At 44.7% G+C, this 23,440-nt stretch overlaps 1 protein-coding gene across 1 annotated transcript; it reads left to right on the top strand.

Annotated features, from left to right (window-relative positions):
• Positions 1-1,380: 1,380 nt before the first annotated feature.
• On the top strand, positions 1,381-12,914 carry LOC145352775 (acyl-coenzyme A amino acid N-acyltransferase 1-like). The gene is made up of 3 exons (XM_080203082.1): positions 1,381-2,083; positions 10,193-10,395; positions 12,132-12,914. The coding sequence occupies exons 1-3, from the start codon at positions 1,516-1,518 to the stop codon at positions 12,699-12,701; spliced, it is 1,341 nt and encodes a 446-aa protein (XP_080059208.1). The 5' UTR covers positions 1,381-1,515; the 3' UTR covers positions 12,702-12,914.
• Positions 12,915-23,440: the final 10,526 nt, after the last annotated feature.

Below are 23,440 nucleotides of genomic sequence, written 5' to 3'. Positions count from 1 at the left end.
AAAGAGAGAGGTGGAGAAAAGAAGGCTTAACGGCCCAGAGAGCAGGGAAAAATTGGTTCACCTGGGTTCCATAGTCCAGAATTAAAAATCCAATAAGTTCGTGGGGGTGAGTAGGTTGAAAACTGATGCTGTATTTTTTCCAGTGGTGATGACATTACACAATGAGACAAAGATGAATCTGTGTTTTAGGCAATGGTACAGAAGTTTGAGTGGAAGCACTGTAGATGGCACCAGAGGTTCTATATGGGTAGAGCTGCTTTTCTGTGAGGCTAATGTAGAGATGCCAGCATTGGACTGGGGTAAACACAGTAAGAAGTCTCACAACACCAGGTTTAAGTCCAACCAGTTTATTTGATAGTAAACCCACAAGCTTTCGGAAACGGTGTTCCTTCGTCAGGTGTGTGGAAGGTTCTGATCAGAGAAAGGCACATAAAGACACACACAGTTTACAGAATACTGATTAGAATGCAAGTCTTCACAGCCAACCTGCTATTCCAGCCTTAACAATGCAGATAGCTCTCTCCACTCCCATTGTCTGCATCTTTAAGATTTGAACAGCAGGTAAGCTACAAAGACTTGCATTCGAATCAGTATTCTGTAAACTGTGTGTGTCTTTATGTGCCCTTCTCTGATCAGAACCTTCCACACGCCTGCCGAAGGAACACCATTTCCAAAAGCTTGTGGGATTACCATCAAATAAACTGGTTGGACTTAAACCTGCTTCGACGAGGCTGCCAGTTAGATAGTAACAGCAGCAGACTGAGCTTTGCTGTTCAGCAAGGCAATAACTACTGGTGTCAAAAGAGGCAGCCGTTGCCACATGATTCCCAACTCTTATCACCCAGTTGGTCAACCCCAAACCCCTGACCTTGTTGGTCATGCTCCCCCCCCATGTAGCCAGACTCTCTCCCACAACAGTTGGTCTTCCGACCCCAACCCTGAAGTCAGTCCTGTCCCCACCAAAGCCTGCAACCACTCATGCCCAAACCCTGCAGTCGCTCTCGCCGCACCCCCCCCCCCCCCCCGGGTTAATCTCGCCCCTTCTCCCAACTCCGCAGTCAGTCTTGTCCCCACTCCAACCCCATAGTCAGTCTCACCCCCCCCCCCGCCTCCGATCCCTCAGCCCCGCCCTCCCCGCTCCAGCCCGGCAGTCAGCACCGCCCTCAGCGCTCCAGTCCGGCAGTCAGCCCCGCCCCCGAATTGTCAACGATCACCTCCCCCTCCCTTCAGAGCAACATAGCCCCGTCCCCCATCAGTCAGTTTCGAGGCCGCCCCAACACAATTTAGCTCCTCCCTCTCCGCTTGGGCCACGCCCCTCTCCCGGCTGGGTCGGCTCCGCTTCGCCCCCCGCAGTTAGTCTCTTTCTGTGTGTCCCTCTCTCTCTGTCTCCATTGTGCACACACCTGTCTGTTGTCAATGGTTCAGTCTGTCTGCGCTATGTGGCTGCGGAGTTGGAGCAGCTCACTGCGCCCGTGGGGGGTGGACGGGAAGCTGTGAGCTGAGGCCGGCGTCGCCATGCTATCGCTGCGGCTGCTGAGGGCCGGCCGGGCGGCGATGCTGGGGCGGGCGGGGAGCCGCGCCTGTTTCAGCGGGGATAGCGAGCCCCGCGGGCGGGTCCACTTGACGGTGAAGCCGGTGCGGAGCCTGGCGGACGAGCTGCTGAGTATCAGGGTGGCGGGCCTGAGCCCCCGGGAGCCGGTCACCCTGCGGGCCCAGGTGCTGACCGAGCAGGACATCCTGTTCGAGTCGGCCGGCCAGTTCGTGGCGGACGAGCAGGGCTGCCTGGACACGGACCGCTCGCCCTCGGTGGGAGGCAAGTACCGCGGCGTGGTGCCCATGGGCCTCCTGTGGAGCCTGGCGCCCGCCTCCATTGAGGAGCCGTACCAGCGGCTCAACAAGTTGCATCTGATCGACAGCCCGCTGTATGTGGATGTGCGGGTGTACCACGGGCACTCCGGTTCGGACACCCTGCCCGGGCCGCCCCTCGCCACGCAGAGGATCGAGCGCTGGTACAGCATACCCGGCATCCGCCACATCAGACTGCGGGAGGGCAGCCTGAGGGGCAGCATCTACATCCCCCCAGGTAAGGAGGGCCAGGGAGTGACCCACCAAGCTAGGGACTGACCCACCCAGCCAGGGAGTGACCCACCAAGCCAAGGAATGACCCACCAAGCCAGGGACTGACTCGGGGAGTGACCCACCGAGCCAGGGAGTGACCCACCAAGCCAAGGAATGACCCACCAAGCCAGGGACTGACTCGGGGAGTGACCCACCGAGCCAGGGAGTGACCCACCAAGCCAAGGAATGACCCACCAAGCCAGGGAGTGACCTGGGGAGTGACCCACCCAGCCAGGGAGTGACCCACTCGCGGGTGACCAGCTGCCCCCCTCAGGGAATGCCTGCTGCACCCCCCCTCTCAGGGAGTGACCTGTCGTCTACCACCCCCCCCATCTTAGGGAGTGACCCGCCGCTACCCTCTCAGGGAGTGACCCACTGCACCCCTCTCTCAGGGAGTTACCCGCTGTCCCCTTCCCTCTGGAGCAGCCCCATTGAAACCCCCCACCCACTCTCCTAGAGTGAACCATTGACCATCAGAGTGATCCACTGAACCCAGGGTGACCCATGGACCCCAAGGTGACCAATTGCCTGGTTTTTCCCTCAGGTGCCCAACTGCCACATTGCCCCCTCAGAGTAGGGTGGAGGTTGGGCAGTTTCAGCATGACCAAGGTGGCGAGTTCACATCCTGAAAAGCAATAAAAAAAGTGCAATAAAATTCTCATTTTCCCTATATTATTTCAATGCAGCTGATATTTAAAACATACTTTCCACATCAGGCACACAGACTGAGTGCAAAACATTTCAAATTGAATATTAAAAGAGTAGTTTTTGACACCATAATAAAAGACAGATGTTTAAAAAACCAACTAAAACTTACCACTGAAGCTCAGTGTCAGCAGTGTGTACTATCTACAAGATGCACTGTAGCAATTCACCAACGATCTTTAGACAGCACCTTCCAAACCCATGACCATTTCCATCGAGAAGGACAAGGGCGGCAGATATATGAGATCACCACCAAGTGCCCCTCCAAGCCACTCGCCATCCTGACTTGGAAATATATCGGCCGTACCTTCGCAGTTGCTGGGTCAAAATCCTGGATTCACTCCCTAACGGCATTGTGGGTCAACCCCAGAACATGGACTGCAATGATTCAAGAAGGCAGCTCACCACCAAGGGATGGACAATAAATGCCGGCCAACCAGCGATGCCCATGTCCCACGAATGAATAATAAAAAAGCTGATCTTGATGAGGCACAAGATAACCATTGCTCTGACGAAGGGTCATCCAGACTCAAAACATTGGCTCTATTCTCTGTCCACAGATGCTGTCAGAACTGCTGAGATTTTCCAGCATTTTCCATTTTTATAAGCATTTCTCCGTTGGCCGCCTGACTTGCTTCAGCCCCACTCAAATCTCTCATGCTCCCAGGATCAGGCTGTCCTAGAAATATGGGATGAAAGAGTCACAAAGCAATCAGGGTGACTAACTGACCCTTATACCAGAATTGAGGGGGTTGAGCTATGAGGAGAGGCTGAATAAACTGGGCTTGTACTCGTTAGAGTTTAGAAGAATGAGGGGAGATCTCATTGAGACGTATAAGATGATGAATGGGATGGATAGGATAGAGGTGGAAAGACTCTTCCCGCTCAAAAAAGACAGTAGGACTAGGGGGCACAGCCTCAAGATAAAAGGGGGGGCGGTTTAGAACGGAGTTGAGGAGGAACTTCTTCACTCAAAGGGTGGTGAATCTCTGGAATTCTCTGCCCGTTGAAGTGGTGGAGACTGCCTCGCTAAATATTTTTAAGACGCGGGTTGATGGGTTTTTGATAGGAGAGGGGATTAAGGGTTATGGGGAGAGGGCGGGAAAGTGGAACTGAGCAGCGACAGATCAGCCATGATCTTATTGAATGGCGGGGCAGGCTCGAAGGGCTGGATGGCCTACTCCTGCTCCTATTTCTTACGTTCTTATGTTCTTATCCTCAGGGATTTCCCCTTGTTTAGACTGGATGAGAGACGTCTATATTTCCTTATTTCTGGAGCAGTCTCTGGGACACCAATGTTTGGAAGTCTCGGTTAAGCAATTTGAGCAGGACTGCAAGTCAGAGAACATTATTCACAAAATTCACAGAAGTACGTTAACAAAACATTTCAAATGAAAATTCCAGAAAGTAATATGTAAAGATGCAGACTTGGGCAGATGGAGTTTAATTCAGATAAAGAAGAGGTGATGCATTTTTGAAAGATCAAAATTAGATGTGAATTATACAGTAAGTGGCAGAACTCTTTGGAGCATTGACACACAGGGATCTGGGCATTCAGAGCTACAGATCCCTGAAAGTGGCAACACAGGTGGATAAGGTGGTCAAGAAGGCATACAGCATGCTTCATCAGCCGAGGCATCGAGTATAAAAGTTGGCAAGTTACGTTACAGCTGTACAGTCCTTTGTTTAGGCCACATTTGGGATATTGCAATTCTGGTCACACTAGACATGGAACCTATTTCACACTAACAACAGGACACAAATGCTTTGGAGAGGGTGCAAAGAAGGTTTACCAGGACGTTACTTGTTCTGGAGGGTACTAGGTATGAGGAGAGATTGGATAAACTGGGACCGTTTTTACTGGAAAGGTGGAAGCTGAGGATCCACTTGATGGAGGTTGACAGAATTATGAGAGGCATAGATAGGTCCATAGTTAAAGGCTTTTTCCTTGGGTGGAAAGATCAACTGGGCGGGTGGGGGTAGGTTTAGAGGAGATGTGCAGGGAAAGTTTTCACAAAGAGGATGGTGGGGTGCCTGGAACACACTGTCAATGGAGGTGGTGGAAGCAGGCAGTTTAGCAACGTTCAAGGTGTATCTTGATAGATGCATGAACCAGAGAGATAGAAACCGTGTATCGGCATGGTAGGCCAAAGGGCCTGTTCCTGTGCTGTATTATTCTTTGTTCTATCACCTTCTCGGGGCAATTAGGGGATGGGCTAGTGAGTAATTCCTACATCCTGTGAAGGAGTAAAAAAAAAGTGCAATACAATATTCTCTTGACAGGTTCCATGTCACGGCATACAGCCTGAGGACAAAACACTTCAAATCGAATATTACAAAAAAATGAAGGAGCGCTCAATTTTTCTCCCCATACCACATTTCACTGAGATTCCTCATCAAACTCTTAACATTCACAAATATCATGATTCCGCAAGTTAAGCTGTGCAGTTGGCAGGTTTGACTCTGCTACCACCCATCCCCCACCCCTGTTCTATGGTCACCAGAAACTAACCCACCCCCAGAATAAGTGTGTCCCTTTATACGAGTTGGTCACCCTGCTGCTACTATAAATATCTGGAAGTAAATGCATCTGAGGTAGGGTGATCATATTTCCCTGTTTCCCAGGAATTGTTTCCAGATAAGGTACAATACCCCCATTTCACAAAATTTACCCCCAAACATCCTGTAACTTTTAATTTCTCATTTTGGGATGCTTCAGTCAGGTAAATAGATTGAAGATCCAGCTAAATTTGTTCCATTCAGAGAAGGTCAGGGGAGATTTGATTGTGCTGTTCAAAACCGTGAAGAGTCTGGACAGAGTAGATAGAGACAAGCTCTTCCCATTGGTGCTGGGATTGAGAACTACAGTATACTGCTTTAAGGTGATTGACAAAAGAAGAAATGGGTGACATGAGGAAAAACAGTTTATTGCACTTTATTAATCATTTCTAAAGGATTTTCTGTATTTACACCCAACCTGAAAGGCAACATCTATATCCTGTTCAAAATGTTAGTCTGTACTCTACATCTGATAGCAACTAGAAGGAGGAGTAGGCCATTCGGCCCTTCGAGCCTGCTCCACCACTCATTTTGATCATGGCTGATCATCGAATTCAATATCATGATCCCGCCCCTTCCACGCCATATCCCTTTACCCCCAAGAGTGATATCTAATTTCTTCTTGAAATCACACAACGTTTTAGCCTCAACTACTTTCTGTGGTAGTAAACTCCACACATTCACCACCACCTGGGTGAAGAAATTTCTCTTCACCTTGGTTCTAAAAGGTTTCCCCCTTATCCTAAAACTGTGAACCGTAGTTTTGAACACCCCCCCCAACCATTGGAAACGTTCTTTCTGAATCTATCCTCTCTAACCCTGTTATAATGTTTCTATGAGCCCCACCCCCCTCACTCTTCTAAACTCCAGTGAATATAATCCTAACCGACTTAGTCTCTTCTCATATGACAGACCTGCCATCCCAGGAATCAGCCTGGTAAACCTTTGCTGTGCTCCCTCTATAGCATGGGCATCCTCCCTCATCTTTTGAGTAGAGAAAAGACACCTGAACACAGCGCTGAACATAAAGCACTAGTTCAAATTCTGTTACTGATTTTTTTCTCATAAAGTTGAGCTAACAAAGTTGAGGTTGGACAGACAATTGGCATGATAAACTGACCTTCCTAGACAACGTTACAAACAAATACATTATATCTATCTTTTTAGTAGAAGACATCAAAACATTCTGGACATAATGGGGAACCAAAGCTTTAAAAATCAGTCATGACTTTTCCACCTACTGAAAACTGATTTGAATCAGAGTACCCACATCCCAATACAGTTGATTCTTGCATTCCTGTTCTGTATTCAATTGTTTCTGCTCTTTCCATACAGAGGCTCCAAGCTGTGGGGTCAGCAGCAAGAGGGCGGGTTAGGGAACCGGAGGAAATGACACTGAGGATCAGGCAGCCCTACGTAAGACTGGTGGGAAACTGTGAAAGAAACCTCATGACAGCGCAGGAATGAATCATTGATTTTAATAGTCCTCCCAGCACTGTTCTTCTGCTCTTTGGTTCGCCCTCTCTGTGAAGCTGTCTGTGGCTGAGGCTACACCTACATTTATCTCCCTCCAATGCACAATTTAATGGGCTTCACAAAAGAAGGAATTAGCCACACTCTTGTGTGTCAAAGAATCACAAGTTCACAAGCTACAGTTTGGCCACCCTAGTATATCTGCAAATGCTAAAAAGTAAGCTGCTGCAACTTGTTGCCTGGCTACGCAGTGCAGCCTACGTTTTTTGTCATGGCTACTTTGCCATGTTCCAACAAAGTTGTCTTTAGATTTGTTATAGAAACTGTGCTTACCCTTTGTTAAAGGGATGTAATTGTTGTATAAAAAAAATGACGTTGGCATAACAAAAGTGGAATTTGATCTTACTGGGGGGAAAGGAGCAGAGCCATTCATTGCAGAGGATCCAACCGCTCCTAATGAAATAGCGATTAGTCCAGTACTACTTCATGAAAGTACTTCACTTATCACAGGTGTATAAATAGCAATCTGAACTGTACACCCATAAATTATCAGGTTGGTTTGTGATAACAAGCTGATTGTGTTCAGTATCTTTTCTGATGAATTTGTTCTGCTGTAAGTACATCCTGCCAAGGCTACCTTTATTGCTTACACTGGGTTGAGCTGAGATTGTGGTTGCTGGGCTTTCTTGTAGTGATGGTGCACTCAAAATGTTGTTAGGTAAGGGATTTTTTTTAAAATTCGTTCATGGGACATGGATGTCACTGGCTGGCCAGCATGTATTGTTCATCCCTAGTTGCCCTTGAAACAGAGTGATTTGCTAGGCCATTTCAGAGGGTAGTTGAGAGTCAACCCCATTGCTGTGGCTGTGGAGTAAGCCAGACCAGGTAAGGATGGCAGGTTTCCTTCCCTAAAGAATATTACTGAGCCAAATGGGTTTTATTGACAATTGATAATGGTCATCCGTAGATTCTTAATTCCAGATTTTTTTTATTGTCTTCAGATTTCACAATCTGCAGGATTCAAACCCGGACCCCAGAACATTAACTGAGTTTCTGCATTAATTGTCTAGCAATAGTACCATCTTCCAGGATGTTGACCTAGCAATGATAAAGGAGTGGTAATGGACAACCAAGTCAATATGATGTATGACTCCAAGGAGAACCTGGAGGTGTTGCTTTCATTCTATGTGAGTTAATCTTGAAGGGGAGGCTGGGTTTGGAGATGGACTTTGAATCTAATAAGGGGCACCAATCAAGCAAACCACATAGTGTTGGGCTCCTTACAGCTTGCCATGGCCACATCCACAGAGGTCGGTATTCCAGTACTACAAGACTCGTGTCTTGTAAATGGTGGGTAGAGTCTGAGGAGAAAGGAGCAGAGCCATTCATCTCAGAGGATCCAACCTCTCCTTTGCCTTCATAATCATGATGTTGACTCACTTATGATTTCCATGGAAGACCTGGTCGTGATGGTGCTGTTGAAATTTCATGGGGAGATGCTGGGATTTATCTTTTTTGAGATGGCCATTATCTGGCTCTGAAGTGGCAAAACTATTAACCTGCCTCTTCCCAGCCTAAGCCTGGATATTATTGAGGTTCTGCTGTGTGGGCTACCTCATTGTAGGAGTTGTGAATGAAGCTGAACACTGTCTAGTTGTCAGTGAATACTTCCACTCCTGACCTTATTCTTGGTTGAACTAAGAAATATGCTCTGGCCTGTGACGACAGATCTCCAGCAACCACATTGTATCAGGTATCACGGCAGCCAATGAACCGCCATTTAACCTCTGTTATGCTCAGACTCCATAATTCCATACAAAGTCCGGCGCTGGATGAGAAAGCGATACAAAAGCAAGCAGTGAGCTACAAGGGGCCAAGTGAATTGGGCACTGAATTCTGTAAGACAGAAATATAATGATGGAAAGACTGCCCTTTTATAGTGGAGTCTTCCTTATTATTCAAAGGTACTTGCAATGTTTCTTAAAATTTTAACATGCGCTTTTGAAGAAATCAAGATTGGAAGGACAATCACATGAAACAGCAGCCTAGCCCTGTGAGTCAAACATTCAATAAAGTGCTGTAGGTTCCATGCAAATTAACAGTATTTGGACAAATCCCAAAACCATATTTTAATTGGAACTGAGTGCCTATTCTGATGAGTCAGCCTTAGCTCAGTGTATAACACATTCGAATCTTAAGGTTCCTGATTCAAGTGCAACTCCAGGGCTTGAGCACAGTAAATTAGGGCTGCCACTGCAATGTAACACTGAGGCAAGACTGCAGTGTCGGAGATAACATCTTTCTGTGAAACCTTCTGTGAACCCATTTTAATGTTTCAGGCTCGGTGCAATCCAAGAGTAAAAATTGGAAGGGGTAGGGTCGGAGCAGTGTTCACTCAGCAGGGCTGCACAGAAAGAAACCTACCATTTTACAGGCTATGTTAGTGGCAGCAATCAGACATCAGAGCATTAAGACACCTTCACTGGCCAAAAATAGCCACGCATGTTTAAAGAGGCCTTGCAGCCAATCTGAGGGCTGTCAAATCTCAAACTCTATTCCATAGCCACCATGGCTGTCTCAGAGCTCGCAACCCCAGTTGCTTGTTCCAAACCATAGTTTGGAAAGCCCTGGAATAGAACATTATGCCAATGTGGAACGGCTGAGGAGTCTGGGTCTGTAGTCATTGATGTTCAGAAGGATGAGAGGGGATCTTATCAAAACTTATAGGATACTGCAAGGTTTGGAAAGAGAGTGGATGTGGAGGGGATGTTTCCACTAGTAAGAAAAACTAGAGCTAGCGGGCACAACCTCAGGCGAAAGGGACAATTCTTTAAAACAGAGGTGAGGAGGAATTTCTTCAGTCAGAGAGTGGTGAATCTGTGGAACTCTTTGCCACAGAAGGCTCTGGAGGCCAGGTCATTGAATGACTTTAAGACAGAGATAGGTTCTTGATTGATAAAGGGATCAGATGGATATGGAAAAAAGGCAGGAGAATGGGGATGAGAAAAATATTAGCCATGATTGAATGGCGGAGCAGATTGAATGGGCCAAATGGCCTAATTCTCCTATGTCTTATGGTGGTCAGGTGAAGATGGGTGGTGGGTGGCTATGTGGAGTTGGGTCAAATGGCCTGTTTCTGCATTGTAGATTCTGTGTAATGGACAGATTGTGTCATTATCAAAATTGTGTCTTCATAAATAATTGAGACAATTCACAGAGAAAACCTCTGCAGTTGGTACTGCAGTACCGGGGGACATATTGAGCAACCCAGTTTTAAAACTTTTTCCAATATGTGCTAACAGTTGTTTGCTGTGAATTTTGTTTTCTGTTTCCGAAGGGGATGGCCCCTTTCCCGGAGTGATAGATCTTTTTGGAGATGATGGTGGTTTGATTGCGTTCCGAGCCTGCCTCCTCGCAAGCCGAGGCTTTGTTGCTCTTGCACTCCCCTACTTTGGATTTGAGGATCTACAAGTAGCCATGACAGGTTTTAATTTAGAATACTTTGAAGAGGCTGTGAATTATCTACAGAAACATCCAAAGGTGAGTTCCACCCACACAGTTGAAGCCCAGGTCATTAATCTGTTGTGAAAAATGTAGAGTCGACGTGTGTGAGATCCCCATGAAATAAATGAGATTGGGGTATTTTCTTACCTTTTGGTTGCTCCAGTGTCAGCCGCTGCTCATTTGCCTCTGAATCGGAAGATGGCAACTCCAAGTTCCATTCCAGGACTTGAGCACAAAATCAAGACGGGCACTAAATTGCAGTGCTGAGCAGGTGCTGTCCTGCCTGACGTGCCATCCTTTGGATGTGGTATTATATTAATGCCTCGTGTTCTGTCGGGTAGGTGTTAAAGATCCCATGGGACCAATTTGAAGAGGAGCCAGGGAAGTTATCCCCAGTCTCTTGGGCAATATTTATCCGTCAAACAACATCACAAAAACAGATGATCACATTGCTGCTTTTGGGAGCTTTCTTTACACAAATTGGCTGTCATGTTTCCTACATTATGGGCGGCACAGTGGTTAGCACTGCTGCCTCACAGCGCCAGGGTTCAATTCCAGATTCAGGTGACTGTGTGGAGTCTGCACATTCTCCCTGTGCCTGCAATGGTGTCCTGTGGGTGCTCCGGTTTCCTCCCACAGTCCAAAGATGTGCGAATTAGGTGAATTGGCCATGCTAAGTTGCCCCTTAGTGTCCCAAAAAGTAGGGGGATTAGTAGGGTTATGGGGGTAGGGCCTGGGTAAGATACTCTGTTGGAGAGTCAGTGCAGACCCAATGGACTATAGCAACTCTGTGATTACAGCAGTGACTACACTTTGCAAATACTTAATTGGCTGGAAAGCACTTTGGAGTGTTCTGAAGTCATCAAATGCATTACATAAATTCAAGTCCTTTTCCTGTAGATGAGCCCAATTTGTGTTTGTGAGTGTTTACATTTGTCCTGAGAAGAATTTTACACAAAATAGCAAACCTAAAATTGCTTCAGAAACTGATTCAAATTTTTACCCTCACGGGATCCACTTCATTTTCAAATACCAAAATTACACTACTTTCAATCTTATTTTAGGCTTTAACTGTTGAACAAGTCAATCAATTAGAAATAGAACAAACAAAAAAGCAAAAATAAGGACTGTAGTGGTCATTAGACCATTCGGCCCATCAAGTCTGTACCAACCACAATCCCACCCAAGCCTTATTCCCATAAACCCAAACATGTATCCTGCTAACCCTCTGACACTCGAGTCAATTTAGCATAGCCAATCAACCTAACCTGCACATCTTTGGTCAATGTCTTACTCTTTTTGTCTGATGTTGCGGCTCTCTCCCACTCATTGCTGCTTCTTACCACCTGCTCTCTCTCTCAATATGTAATTGTGTTGGTATTCATATCTGGGTTTCACGAGTCTATGGCACAGTGCAAAAACTCACTGGAAAACCTTGTCGCCACAGTATAACGATGTGCAGCTGTCATTCTGACAAATATCCATAAAGTATCCTAAGTAACAAAAATTATGTTACATTGCTAATGGTGACACAAAGAAGGGACAATGCATGTTTCTCTCCATGATTCGGGGACAAGTGAAATATTTTTGAAGGTTACTCTTGATGCTTTCAAATGTTGGGAGGAAAATGAAATGAAACTAAAATTTGCCATGTAATTTAGAGAAAAACGTTCTCTGCAATAAATAAATAGGGTTTTTTCAATTAGTGATACTTGCTTATTGAAATTATGGGAGTTATGTATGTTGCTGTAATAGATTTTGAATTTTTGTAGGTGAAGGGACCAGGTGTTGGAGTAATTGGGTCTTCAAAAGGTGCAGACTTGGCTCTATCAATGATCACATTTTTACCACAGGTGGTGGCATCCGTCTGTATCTCTGGCTGTAATGCAAACACTGCATGTGAGCTGCATTATAAAGATATGCTTATCCCTGGCTTGGGTTACAACTTAAATCACATGGTTGTCTTGGACTCAGGAATTCTAGACATTTCCAATACACTTGACAACCCCAACACATACAAAGACAGCATCATCCCATTGGAACAAGCTGAGGGCCACATCTTGTTTGTGGTAGGAGAGGATGATAAGATCTGGAACAGCAAGTACTTTGCTGAGGAAGCAATAAAACGACTGCAAAAACACGGCAAAGACAACTATGAACTCCTCAGTTACCCAGGAGCTGGGCATTGCATCGAGCCTCCATGTTCTCCATTTCGTTATGCCAAGGTTGACCGGTTGTTTGGACTTCCGGTGCTGTTGGGAGGAAAGGCAATGAAACACTGCCAAGCTCAACAAGATTCATGGCAAAAGATTCAAGACTTCTTACGGTCACATCTATGTTAAAGTGAATTAAACTTCACAAGATTCCTCTTTACTTATGATATGTTAATTGGAGTGTTAAGTTCTTCTCTAATAAATTGCACTGTAAAGCACCCAAATGCAAGGGGCACAATCCAAGACTTTCTGTAATTTATATTTTGATCACCAGTAACATTATTGTTGGGGTGGGGATGGAAGTTTTGCCCCCAAAAGATATTTTTTATTAAACAGAGTTTACTTTAATAATGCCATGGTGTCAAAATATTTCTTCATTAATACCAGTACTTCAGAAGGGTAGTTTGCACATACACTTCAGTTTAAAAACTATTGTTTGCCATTTTAAGCCACTTAGTGTCTTTGTGGAAACATGATGTGGAGATGCTGGCATTGGGCTGAGGTGGGCACAGTAAGAAGTCTCACAACACCAGGTTAAAGTCCAACAGGTTTATTTGGAATCACGAGCTTCCAGAGTGCCAGATGAGTCAAGAGATGGGTTCACAAACACAGCATATATAAACAGAGACACAATTGCAATAGTTGGAATGTGAGTCTTTACAGGTACAGACAGTATAAGTGGAGAGGGGGGTAATCTTTAGCCTGTGATTATCCGTCTGTCCACTCGTTTTTGATAAGAGGGGGGATTAAGGGTTATGGGGAGAGGGCGGGAATGTGGAACTGAGCCACAACAGATCAGCCATGATCTTATTGAATGGCGGGGCAGGCTCGAGGGGCTAGATGGCCTACTCCTGCTCCTATTTCTTATGTTCTTATACTGTCTGTACCTGTAAAGACTTGATTATCTATAAAGACTCGCATTCCGACCATTATCTTGCAATTGTGTCTCTGTCTGTATATGCCATGTTTGTGAACCCACCTCTCGACTCACCTGGCGGTCTGAAAGCTCGTGATTCCAAATAAACCTGTTGGACTTTAACCTGGTGTTGTGAAACTTCTCACTTGGTGAAAGCATGTTTAGTTTTCTTCTTTCAATCCTCCTCTTCCTTCCCCTCATTGATGCATGGTATGTTGTTTGGTGCCATGGCTTTCAATTCACCATTCTTCCCTTGTCTGAAGGGGCAGCACAGTGACTGGCACTGCTGCCTCACAGCGCTAGGGGCCCAGGTTTGACTCCGGCCTCGGGCCACTGTCTGTGGAGGTTGCATGTTTTCCCTGTGTCTTCATAGGTTTCCTCCGGGGGCTCTGGTTTCCTCCCACAGTCCCAAGCTGTGCAAGTTAGGTGGATTGACCATGCTAAATTGCCCCCTAGTGTCTCAAGATGTGTAGGTTCGATGGATTGGCCATCGTAAATGTATGGCAATGCGGAGGGGGAGCCTGGGTAAGATACTCTAACAGAGAGTCAGTGCAGACCCAATGGGCTGAATCACCTTCTGAACTGGAGGGATTGCATGTGAATGTTTGCTACCTACCTGATTGCGTGTGCTGGGTGGGGTGAAATATTGGGACTTCACAACTGAGTCTGGTCTTGTCCTTAGCAGAGCTCTGTACAGTGCATTTTCAACAGCTACCTGGATAGATAACTCACAGAAAGCATAAATGTTTTGTTCTTTGTTCTGCTCTCCCTCCCATATCCTTTGGGTGACAGTGACCCTCCCCCACTATCAAACACCCCCTCTCCCTGTTCAGCTTAGATAGAATTCAGGAATTTAAAACTTGGTAAAATCAGTTTTGACTTGATTTATTATTGTCACATGTATTGGGATACAGTGAAAAGTATTGTTTCTTGCACACTATACCAACAATGTATACCATAGACTACATAGGTGGCAGAGTGGTTAGCACTGCTGTCTCACAGTGCCAGGGACCCGGGTTCAATTCTGGTCTCGGGTCACTATTATGACGTTTGCATGTTCTCCCTGTCTCTGCATGGGTTTCCATCCACAGTCCAAAGATGTGTGGGCTAGATGGATTGGCCATGCTAAATTGCCCCTTCCTAAGAGGGGGACTAGCTAGGGTAAATACATGGAGTTGTAGAGATAGGGCCTGGGTGGAATTGTGGTCAGTGCAGACTCAATGGGTCAAATGGCCTCCTGCACTGTATGATTCTATGTAGGGGAAAAGGAAAGGAGACGGTTCAGCGTATTGTGTTACAGTCACAGCTAGGGTGTAAAAAAGTTAGAACTCTGTTTTAAGAGAATAGAACGAGCGTAAAAGATAGAATTACGGGATGCGCTGGGGTAAGCTCACAAGTAGTCACCTCACTCCAGCGCCATCTTGAATCCTGTACCAAGTGACGCTTTGATGTACAAAACTAGCATTCCTATTCAGTTAAACTGAAAAATAATTTTGTATCATAAAAATAATATCTGAAAAACATTTGTTAAAGCAGACAACAGTTCCCAGTCATATAGTTATTGTAGCCTTTGATTATGCACATCTTCCCATGGTTAGAATGGAATGATCAATAGACTGATGTTGATGCAACTGTTGAATTTCAGTGCCAAGAGTTCGACATATCATTGCATGATAGAGAGTGGAAGGAAGTGACATAGAAACTAGAAGCAGGAGTAGGCCATTTGGCCCCTTTGAGCCTGCTCTGCCATTCATTATGATCATGACTGACCATCAAATTCAATTAATAAAAATAAATTTGATCCTTTGATAAAGGGTCATCTGGACACGAAACGTCAGCTCTTTTCTCTCCTAACAGATGTTGCCGGACCTGCTGAGATTTTCCAGCGTTTTCTCTAGGGTTATCAAATTCAATACCCTGATTCCTCCTTCCTCCCCATATCCCTTGATCCCTTTTGTGAAGTTGTACGAATGAAGTAGTGGCATGATGGGAAAATTGGTCAAGTATTTGGTAAACAAAAAGGGAAAACTGACTCCGCATAACGTAAGATATGAATAAGACCGGAGAAGGTCAAGACCAGATAAGGCTGACTCCACGTAACTTAGGGCTGGAGGAGTGAAGCGAGATAAGGTCAGAGTCACAGAACCTTCTATTACATCAGAAAACAAGATATAGTCAGAGATCACAGAACCTTTCTGTTCCTTCAAAGAACAAGATAATGATATTATTGATGAGGCAGAGGAGTTTCGGAGGTCACTGGATCATAATACAATTAATGATGTACTACTGCTTGTTTTACTAATTGACCTCCTGAGGTCATGTAAGCTCTTAAGAAAAAGGTATAACTATTGAACTGATTCGTGTAGTTGGCGCGGTCTTGGGATAGAATCAGCAGTTTGTAGGGACTGCTCTCTGTCTCCAAGATTCTGCCATATACGGCATGCAGTTTTGTGATAATAAAGGCTAGTTGTTTTTTCAAAGCAAACTTTGTTAAGTTTTAATATCACAGCTCAGGAAACAAGAAATTCTCCACTACAACATATGGCGCTGCGAGAGCAGAAACTAATATCCTGGGTGAATTCTGTGGGGGACTGAAGGAATGATCGAGCTACGACCCGGAGGGAAGAGACGGATGCCGGCACAAGGTAAGACTCACCTTGGTCTCTCTCTTTTTCTCGGATCGGTGCTACGACCCCTCATCCCTTATGGAGGACGAATCTAAATTATACTGTCAGTACTGGTTAGGGTCAGGGACCCAGTTGTTGTCAGCCTAGGGTCAGGGACCCAACGAGTAGAGTGTTTAGGGTCAGGGACCCTATTGCAACTAGCCCAAGGTCAGGGACCCTTGATCTCCTTTAGATCCGGATCAGGGATACACAGGCTTAATTTGGGCCAGGGACCCCGTGATTTGATTTTGGTACTAGTTTGGGTTAGGGACCCTGTGATTTGACTTTGGTACCAGGAATTCTTTTTATTAGTGTTTTTGCCAGGGGCACAGAATACTGACATTATGGGACAGATTTTAGACAAGACGGGACAAATTCATTAAACAGATGAGGAAAGAGGGATGGGATCCATCTCACCCGCTGGATCAACAATGGAAATGGTTGGAAAAAAAGGACAGAACTAAGAAAATTGGAGTTCTCTTAGTTCACCAATTGACTGGATTAATTGAATAGGTCTCAGTAAAAAAAATGGGCTGACGACAAGGAGAGAATTAAAACATCGGAATCACAGAAAATAGAAACCAGACAAAGAAGGTAGGAGTATTGTTAATACATCAGTTAGCTGGACTAATTGAACAAGTAGTCGCCTCCACTAAGAAGTGGAGTGAGGATAAGAAGATTAGGGAATTAGAATTCAGAATAAGGGAACTGGAGAAACAAAACCAAGTGTTAGAAGACGACTGCTGGGGGCATTACCTCCCTACCTCGGCAGCATGACCGTGAAACTCACAGCACCTGGGGCCGACTTTGATACTGAGGAGGAGGTCTGCGACCTTGCTCCAGTAACGAGGGGAGGAACAGTAAATAATCCCATTGACCGATATAAATCCTTCACACCAGGGAAAAGACATCAGATCCTAGTGTCACTGGGAAAACTCCAGCCCAGGAGTGCAAACGCCAAATTTTGGTGTTATCATCGTCCGACAAGATATTTACGGTATAAAATGTAGCTAACGAGTTCTGGTCCATCCCCTTGAACTTTAACTCACAGGATAAATTTGTCTTCACAGTAAGCGATAAGCAATATACATGGACTAGACTCCCACAGGGATTCCGTAAAAGCCTGGTCATATTTCACCAAGGAATGAGCAATTTCTAGAACAATTGGAACTCCCGAAAGGAAGCACCATCTTACAGTATGCAGACGATATTTTGATAGCCTCTGAAACTAAAGCGGAACATCAGACAGCATTATACTCGATCTTGAAGCACCTAGAAGATCAAGGGTTAAAGGCAAATCTGAAAAAGGTCCAAATAGGAAAGACACAAGTATTATATCTAGGACAGGACTATGTGACTGTTTGGGGCAGAAGGGGAATTTGTCACAAGAAGAGGCACCCGAATCAAACATGGCCAGATGTATTAGAGCCCAGTGAGCTCCCATCAGTAAAGGGTTAAAGAGAAATAAGCAGGCTGACTCTGTATGGTACAGAGAGAGAGAGGGCATAACTGTGCGATCGAGAGCCTCATGTGGTGTAATAGAGTATAGCCAATCAAAGTGAATTGTTTCCAGTTTAATAAATTGCTTAGGGATTGGACAGATTTGAGCTCTGCCATGTGGAAAAGATGGCATTACATTACATCTGAAAAGTTATAAGGAGAGTTAACCATTTAGGCACACACAGTAGATTTGATTTTGTACTTGCTTGTGTTGGTTACAAAGACAAAGCTGTAGAAATTATTAATCATGTAGATTGCTGCACATTACAATGCTTTCAGTATTTCTTTGTGTATCTGTGCTCCAAGTGATAAGATCCAGTTGTGTGCTGTTGTGAAATGTTTTTTTTACTGTGCCAGAATTGTAAGAATGTGCGAGTGTTTTAATTTAGTAGGGATATTTAAAGGTGATAAAAATAGATCTTATTTTGGATTTTCTGAATCAGACTTTTGTTAATTTAAAAATGTATTCTTGATAGAACTGACAATGAAAGAATTATTCCTCAGTGTTTGAAGAGTCCATCTGAGTGAACTTACTCCCCCTGCCCTTCTACTGAAACAAGCAGAGAATTAACCCATTCTGTCCCAGACAGGATGGATCTTAGTGTTATAAGACTTGCAGTAATTTTAGGACATAAAGTCAAAAAACATCTAACAGAAAAGGGAGTTACATAAGGTAGAATAGGATTGTGTGTTTAAAACGTGTGCAATCAGTGAATCAATCACAAACCTGGAGTAGAGCTGATCACAAAGCACATCCTGTTGTAATCTTAGTTTTTGTATTTCAGTGTGTTTGTGTGGCCTGGTCATTTGTCTTTTGTGAAATATTTATTGAGGACATTAAATGCAATGCTTTACATTTCAGTTTAACTTAAAAGGGGCTGAGAAATTGTTAAAACTGTTAAAGTATAAGATTTCTTGAATTTAGTTCTGTTTTGAGTTTAATTACAGTTTGGAAGAAAGACGAATGAAGACGACTTTACCCATTTTGGAATGCATGTTGGGAGCTTCCATGTGTGTCTGTGTGTGTTTAATAAAGTGGTTGCGTGGATATTTCCTTATTATTTGCTTTAATGTTCTTCCCCTAATTATGATTTTACAACAGGGGGTTTGATACAGAGTTTAGATGAAAGTTGGAAAGAGTCGACTAGGCACTACAAACAATCGTTATTAATGAGTTGGAGGAATAATGCACTAGAAGAGAGATTGAGGTATATGTAGATGGGAAGTTGAAGGATTGGGAAACTTTGAAATTGGAATGTGGGAAAGGAAATATGATGAGATGAAAAGACAGGTAGAGGGCATGAAGCCATTGGCTGATGGGCAGGTTGGGCTAGCCCATCAGGTTAAACAACAGAAGGATCCTCCCAGTTGCCCTGGCATGCCGCTGTTTCTCTATTCCAGGCAATACGGAGGGAGAGGAGGAGTTGACCCTGAGACCTTCCCTTTCTTTGGGTTAAAAACCTCCTTGATGCTGTTCAGCTTCCTCGTCAATTGGCTGTTATTAAATGTGTTGAGCACACAAAGGGGATACTCCTGTGCAATGAGGGAATGCCCATGCTGATTCAGCTGCCAAGGCGGCAGCTACATTGGCCTCTGTGATTGTTCCCACTGGGGGTAATCAGGCTCTAAATCAGGTACCTGCATTAGTGACGAAAAGCACACCAGAGATAACTGAGATTCAATGTTTACAGAGGGACGCCTCTGATTCTGAGCGCACACTATGGAAATCAATGGGGTATTCGTAAGCCTTGGCACGGGACCTCTGGCTTACTCCAGTTGGTCAAGTTTGTATTCTGGATTCTTTATTACCGGTACTTATTGACTATTTGCTTTCTTGCACCCATCTTGGCAAGGAGGGAATGGTACAGCTACTTCTAAATACTTGGTGGCATCCAGATTTGAATACAGCAGCACAAACGTGGCTGGATCGATGCCTCATATGCATGAAAAATAATAAGGGTAAAGGTATTAAATGCCCTCCTGGAACCACTCCCTTGTCAGATGGTCCTTTTGCCTGTATACAGCTTGATTTTATTGGATTACCAAAAGTACAGTGCTATAAATATTGTCTAGTAATAGTTGATGTGTTTAGTAAATGGTTTGAAGCCTTCCCCACCAGGAATTCTACGCACATACAGTGGTGAAGTTATTGTTGACAGAAGTTATTCCTCGTTGTGGGGTACCCAAAATGGGAGCTCAGATAATGGACCACATTTTGTGACTCAGATTAACACTGAATTATGCAAAGTACTCGTAATCAAACAACAACTGCACTGCGCGTATCATCCGCAGGCAGCGGGAATTGGGGAAAGGGCTAATGGGACTTTAAAAGAAAAATTATCTAAATTGACTGAAGAAACTGGATTAAATTGGCTGAGGGTATTGCCCTTGGCACTGTTTCACATGCGAGTGACTCCCCAATCGCGGACCGGACTGTCAGCCGCAGAGATAGTCTACGGTCGGCCAATGAGGACTCCCTGGGATGCCCATGAAAAACCCCTGGAGGGAGTAGACCTCCAGGCGATGGGGGAACAGATGCAGAATTATTTGAAGCAATTAACACTTTCTCTGAAGTTTCTCCACTCCCAGGTAAAACAGGCACATCTCCCAGAGACAGCAGGGACAACCACCCCTCGATATCCAGTGATCGAACCCGGAGATTACGTATTGGTGAAGAACTGGGATAGAAAGAAACTAGGACAATGCTGGAGTGGACCTTTTCAACTACTACTGGCCACATCGACTTCTGTCAAGCTTGAAGGATGTTCAAATTGGATACGTTCATCCGAATACAAGAAGATTGTCTCCAACCCAGATACGAACACAGGATGAAGATCCTCATCATATTTTTCGGACTTTTAGGACTATTTGGACTTAATGGACATGTGGTAGTAAAAAAACGATTTACCCAAAGACTGCATGCTAATACCTATTTACATATGTCATATATGTACGCTGAAAAATTGAATGTAAGCAAGTGTTGGGTTTGTACCCACATCCCCGTCCATTCGTGGGAAGGAATACCTCTCCAATCCCTCCCATTCTATATAGCAGAAACAGTTGAATGGATTCTCTGTCGAAACCGAACAGGGATCAGGGGAGATATGATAAAATGGAAATCGGCTGGCTATGAAATGACTAGGTTTTCAGCTTGGAACCAGCCTGCTTATAATCATGCCTTGCTTCCACCCTCCCTTATTATCCCCTTGAATGATGTGCAAAGTTCCCTATGTTTTAGTAAATCAGGGAAAGGAAAGTTTATGGGGCAAAGTAGATGCAACCTTATAGCTGAGTGGCAAGGACCAATAGCAAATCTATCTAGCAAGGATATGTTTGTCCTTGATTGGTCCAAAGTACGGAATATATCCTCCAATAGCTCGTGGACACATACATCCCCAACACCCTGAATGACATTGGCTGATGATTTTACAGTCTATAATGGAAAAACTGGCAAACATAACGGCAGTAGATGCCAGGACAACTGGACAGGCACTGGCCGAGGTCTCGGCTGAGCTGGTGGCTGTCTGCACCATGGCATTATAAAACTGAATGGCTTTGGACCATCTGTTAACCTCGCAGGGAGGGATGTGCGCTGTTGTAGGTCAGGACTGCTGTACTTATATCCCAGATGCCTCTGAAAATATCACCAACCTGGCCGGCTACATCAAGAGGCAGGCTGATCAGCTTCAGGTGGTTGGCCAGGAATTTCATGAATATAACCCACCGGGTTGGTTAGGATGGTTGGGTCACGGATTATTCAATTGGATCTTTAAGGCTTTTATTTCGCTACTATTACTGTTACTTGGGATGGGATTGCTTGGTTGCTTGTGTAAATGCATTACTAATTGAGTCATGGATATACCTATTTAACTAGTTGTCATGATATGACAAAAGGAGGGAATGTGAAGTTGTACGAATGAAGTAGTGGCAAGACGATGAAAGTTGGTCAAGTATTTGGTAAAAAAAGGAAGACTGACTCCGCATAACCTAAGATATGAATAAGACCGGAGAAGGTCAAGACCTGATAAGGCTGACTCCACATAACTTAGGGCTGGAGGAGTGAGGTGAGATAAGGTCAGAGTCACAGAACCTTCTATTACATCAGAAAACAAGATATAGTCAGAGATCACAGAACCTTTCTGTTCCTTCAAAGAACAAGATAATGATATTATTGATGAGACAGAGGGGTCTCAGAGGTCACCGGATCATAATACAATTAATGATGTACTACTGCTTGTTTTACTAATTGAACTCCTGAGGTCATGTAAGCTCTTAAGAAAAAGGTATAACTATTGAACTGATTTGTGTAGTTGGCGCGGTCTTGGGATAGTATCAGCAGTTTGTAGGGACTGCTCTCTGTCTCCAAGATTCTGCCATATACTGCATGCAGTTTTGTGATAATAAAGGCTAGTTTTTTTTTTCAAATCAAACTTTGTTAAGTTTTAATATCACAGCTCAGGAAACAAGAAATTCTCCACTACAACACTTTAGCCCCACAAACTATATCTAATTTCTTTGTGAAATCAGACAACGTTTTGGCCTCAACTACTTTCTATGGTAGTAAATTCCATACATTTACCACCTTCTGGGTAAAGAAACATCTTCCCTCAGTTCTAAAAGGTTTACCCCTTATCAAACTGACCCCTGGTTCTGGACTCCCTTGCCATTGGGAACGTTCTTTCCGATCCACCCTGTCTAACCCTGTTAGAATTTTATATGAGATCCCCTCACTCTTTTAATTCCAGTGAATATAATCCTAACCAAGTAAATCTCTCCTCAAGTGACAGACCTGCCATCCCAGGAATCAGTCTGGTTAACTGTCGCTGTATTCTCTCTATAGCAAGAACATCCTTCCTCAGATAAGGACGCCCAAACTGCACCCAAACCCAAACTGAGAGTGTAGAATGTAATGTTACAGTCATAGCTAGGATGTAGAGATCAACTTAATACAGGGTAGGTCCAATCAAAAGTCTGATGGCAACAGGGAAGAAGCTGTTCTTGAGTTCGTTGTACGTAACCTCAGACTTTTGTACCTTTTTCCCGACGGAAGAAGGTGGAAGAGAGCATGTCCAGGGTGCGTGGGGTCACAGAATCGTAGAATCCCTACAGTGCAGAGGAGGCTATTTCACCCATCGAACCTGCACTGACAACAATCCCACCCAGGCCTTATCCCTGTAACCCCGCTAATCCCCCTGATACTAAGGGGCAATTCAGCATGGCCAAGAGCCCTCGATCACTTGGTTGGTACGTGACCTCATACTTTTGTATCTTTTTCCCAATGGAAGAAGGCGAAGGAGAGAATGCCCGTGCTGGCCCAGCCAGTGACACAACATCCTGAATGAAAAAAGGAGCAAAAAAAAACACTGAAAGGACCGAAAGCGAGAGGGATACTTTTGGACCAAATAGGCTGAATAAACTAGGCTTGTACTCGTCAGAGTTTAGAAGAATGAGGGGAGATCTCATTGAGACATATAAGATGATGAATGGGATGGATAGGATAGAGGTGGAGAGGCTCTTCCCGCTCAGAAAGGACAGTAGGACTAGAGGGCACAGCCTCAAGATAAAGGGGAGGCGGTTTAGAACGGAGTTGAGGAGGAACTTCTTCACTCAAAGGGTGGTGAATCTCTGGAATTCTCTGCCCGTTGAAGTGGTGGAGGCTGCCTCACTAAATATATTTAAGACGCGGGTTGATAGGTTTTTGATAGGCAAGGGGATTAAGGGTTATGGGGAGAGGGCGGGAATGTGGAACTGAGACACGACAGATCAGCCATGATCTTATTGAATGG

This window comes from Carcharhinus amblyrhynchos, chromosome 14, assembly GCF_965287045.1.
Source record: "Carcharhinus amblyrhynchos chromosome 14, sCarAmb.v2.hapA, whole genome shotgun sequence".
Classification (NCBI taxonomy): Eukaryota; Metazoa; Chordata; class Chondrichthyes; order Carcharhiniformes; family Carcharhinidae; genus Carcharhinus; species Carcharhinus amblyrhynchos.
This window is presented reverse-complemented; position numbering and strand designations above follow the sequence as displayed.

What these genes read in the sequence shown, in the direction of transcription:
- LOC145352775 (XM_080203082.1), top strand. Translation starts at nt 1,516, where the DNA reads ATGCTATCGCTGCGGCTGCTGAGGGCCGGCCGGGCGGCGATGCTGGGG. An exon ending in CAGCATCTACATCCCCCCAG is followed by an intron (nt 2,084 to 10,192) that starts GTAAGGAGGGCC and finishes CTGTTTCCGAAG; the next exon opens with GGGATGGCCCCTTTCCCGGA. An exon ending in ATCTACAGAAACATCCAAAG is followed by an intron (nt 10,396 to 12,131) that starts GTGAGTTCCACC and finishes GAATTTTTGTAG; the next exon opens with GTGAAGGGACCAGGTGTTGG.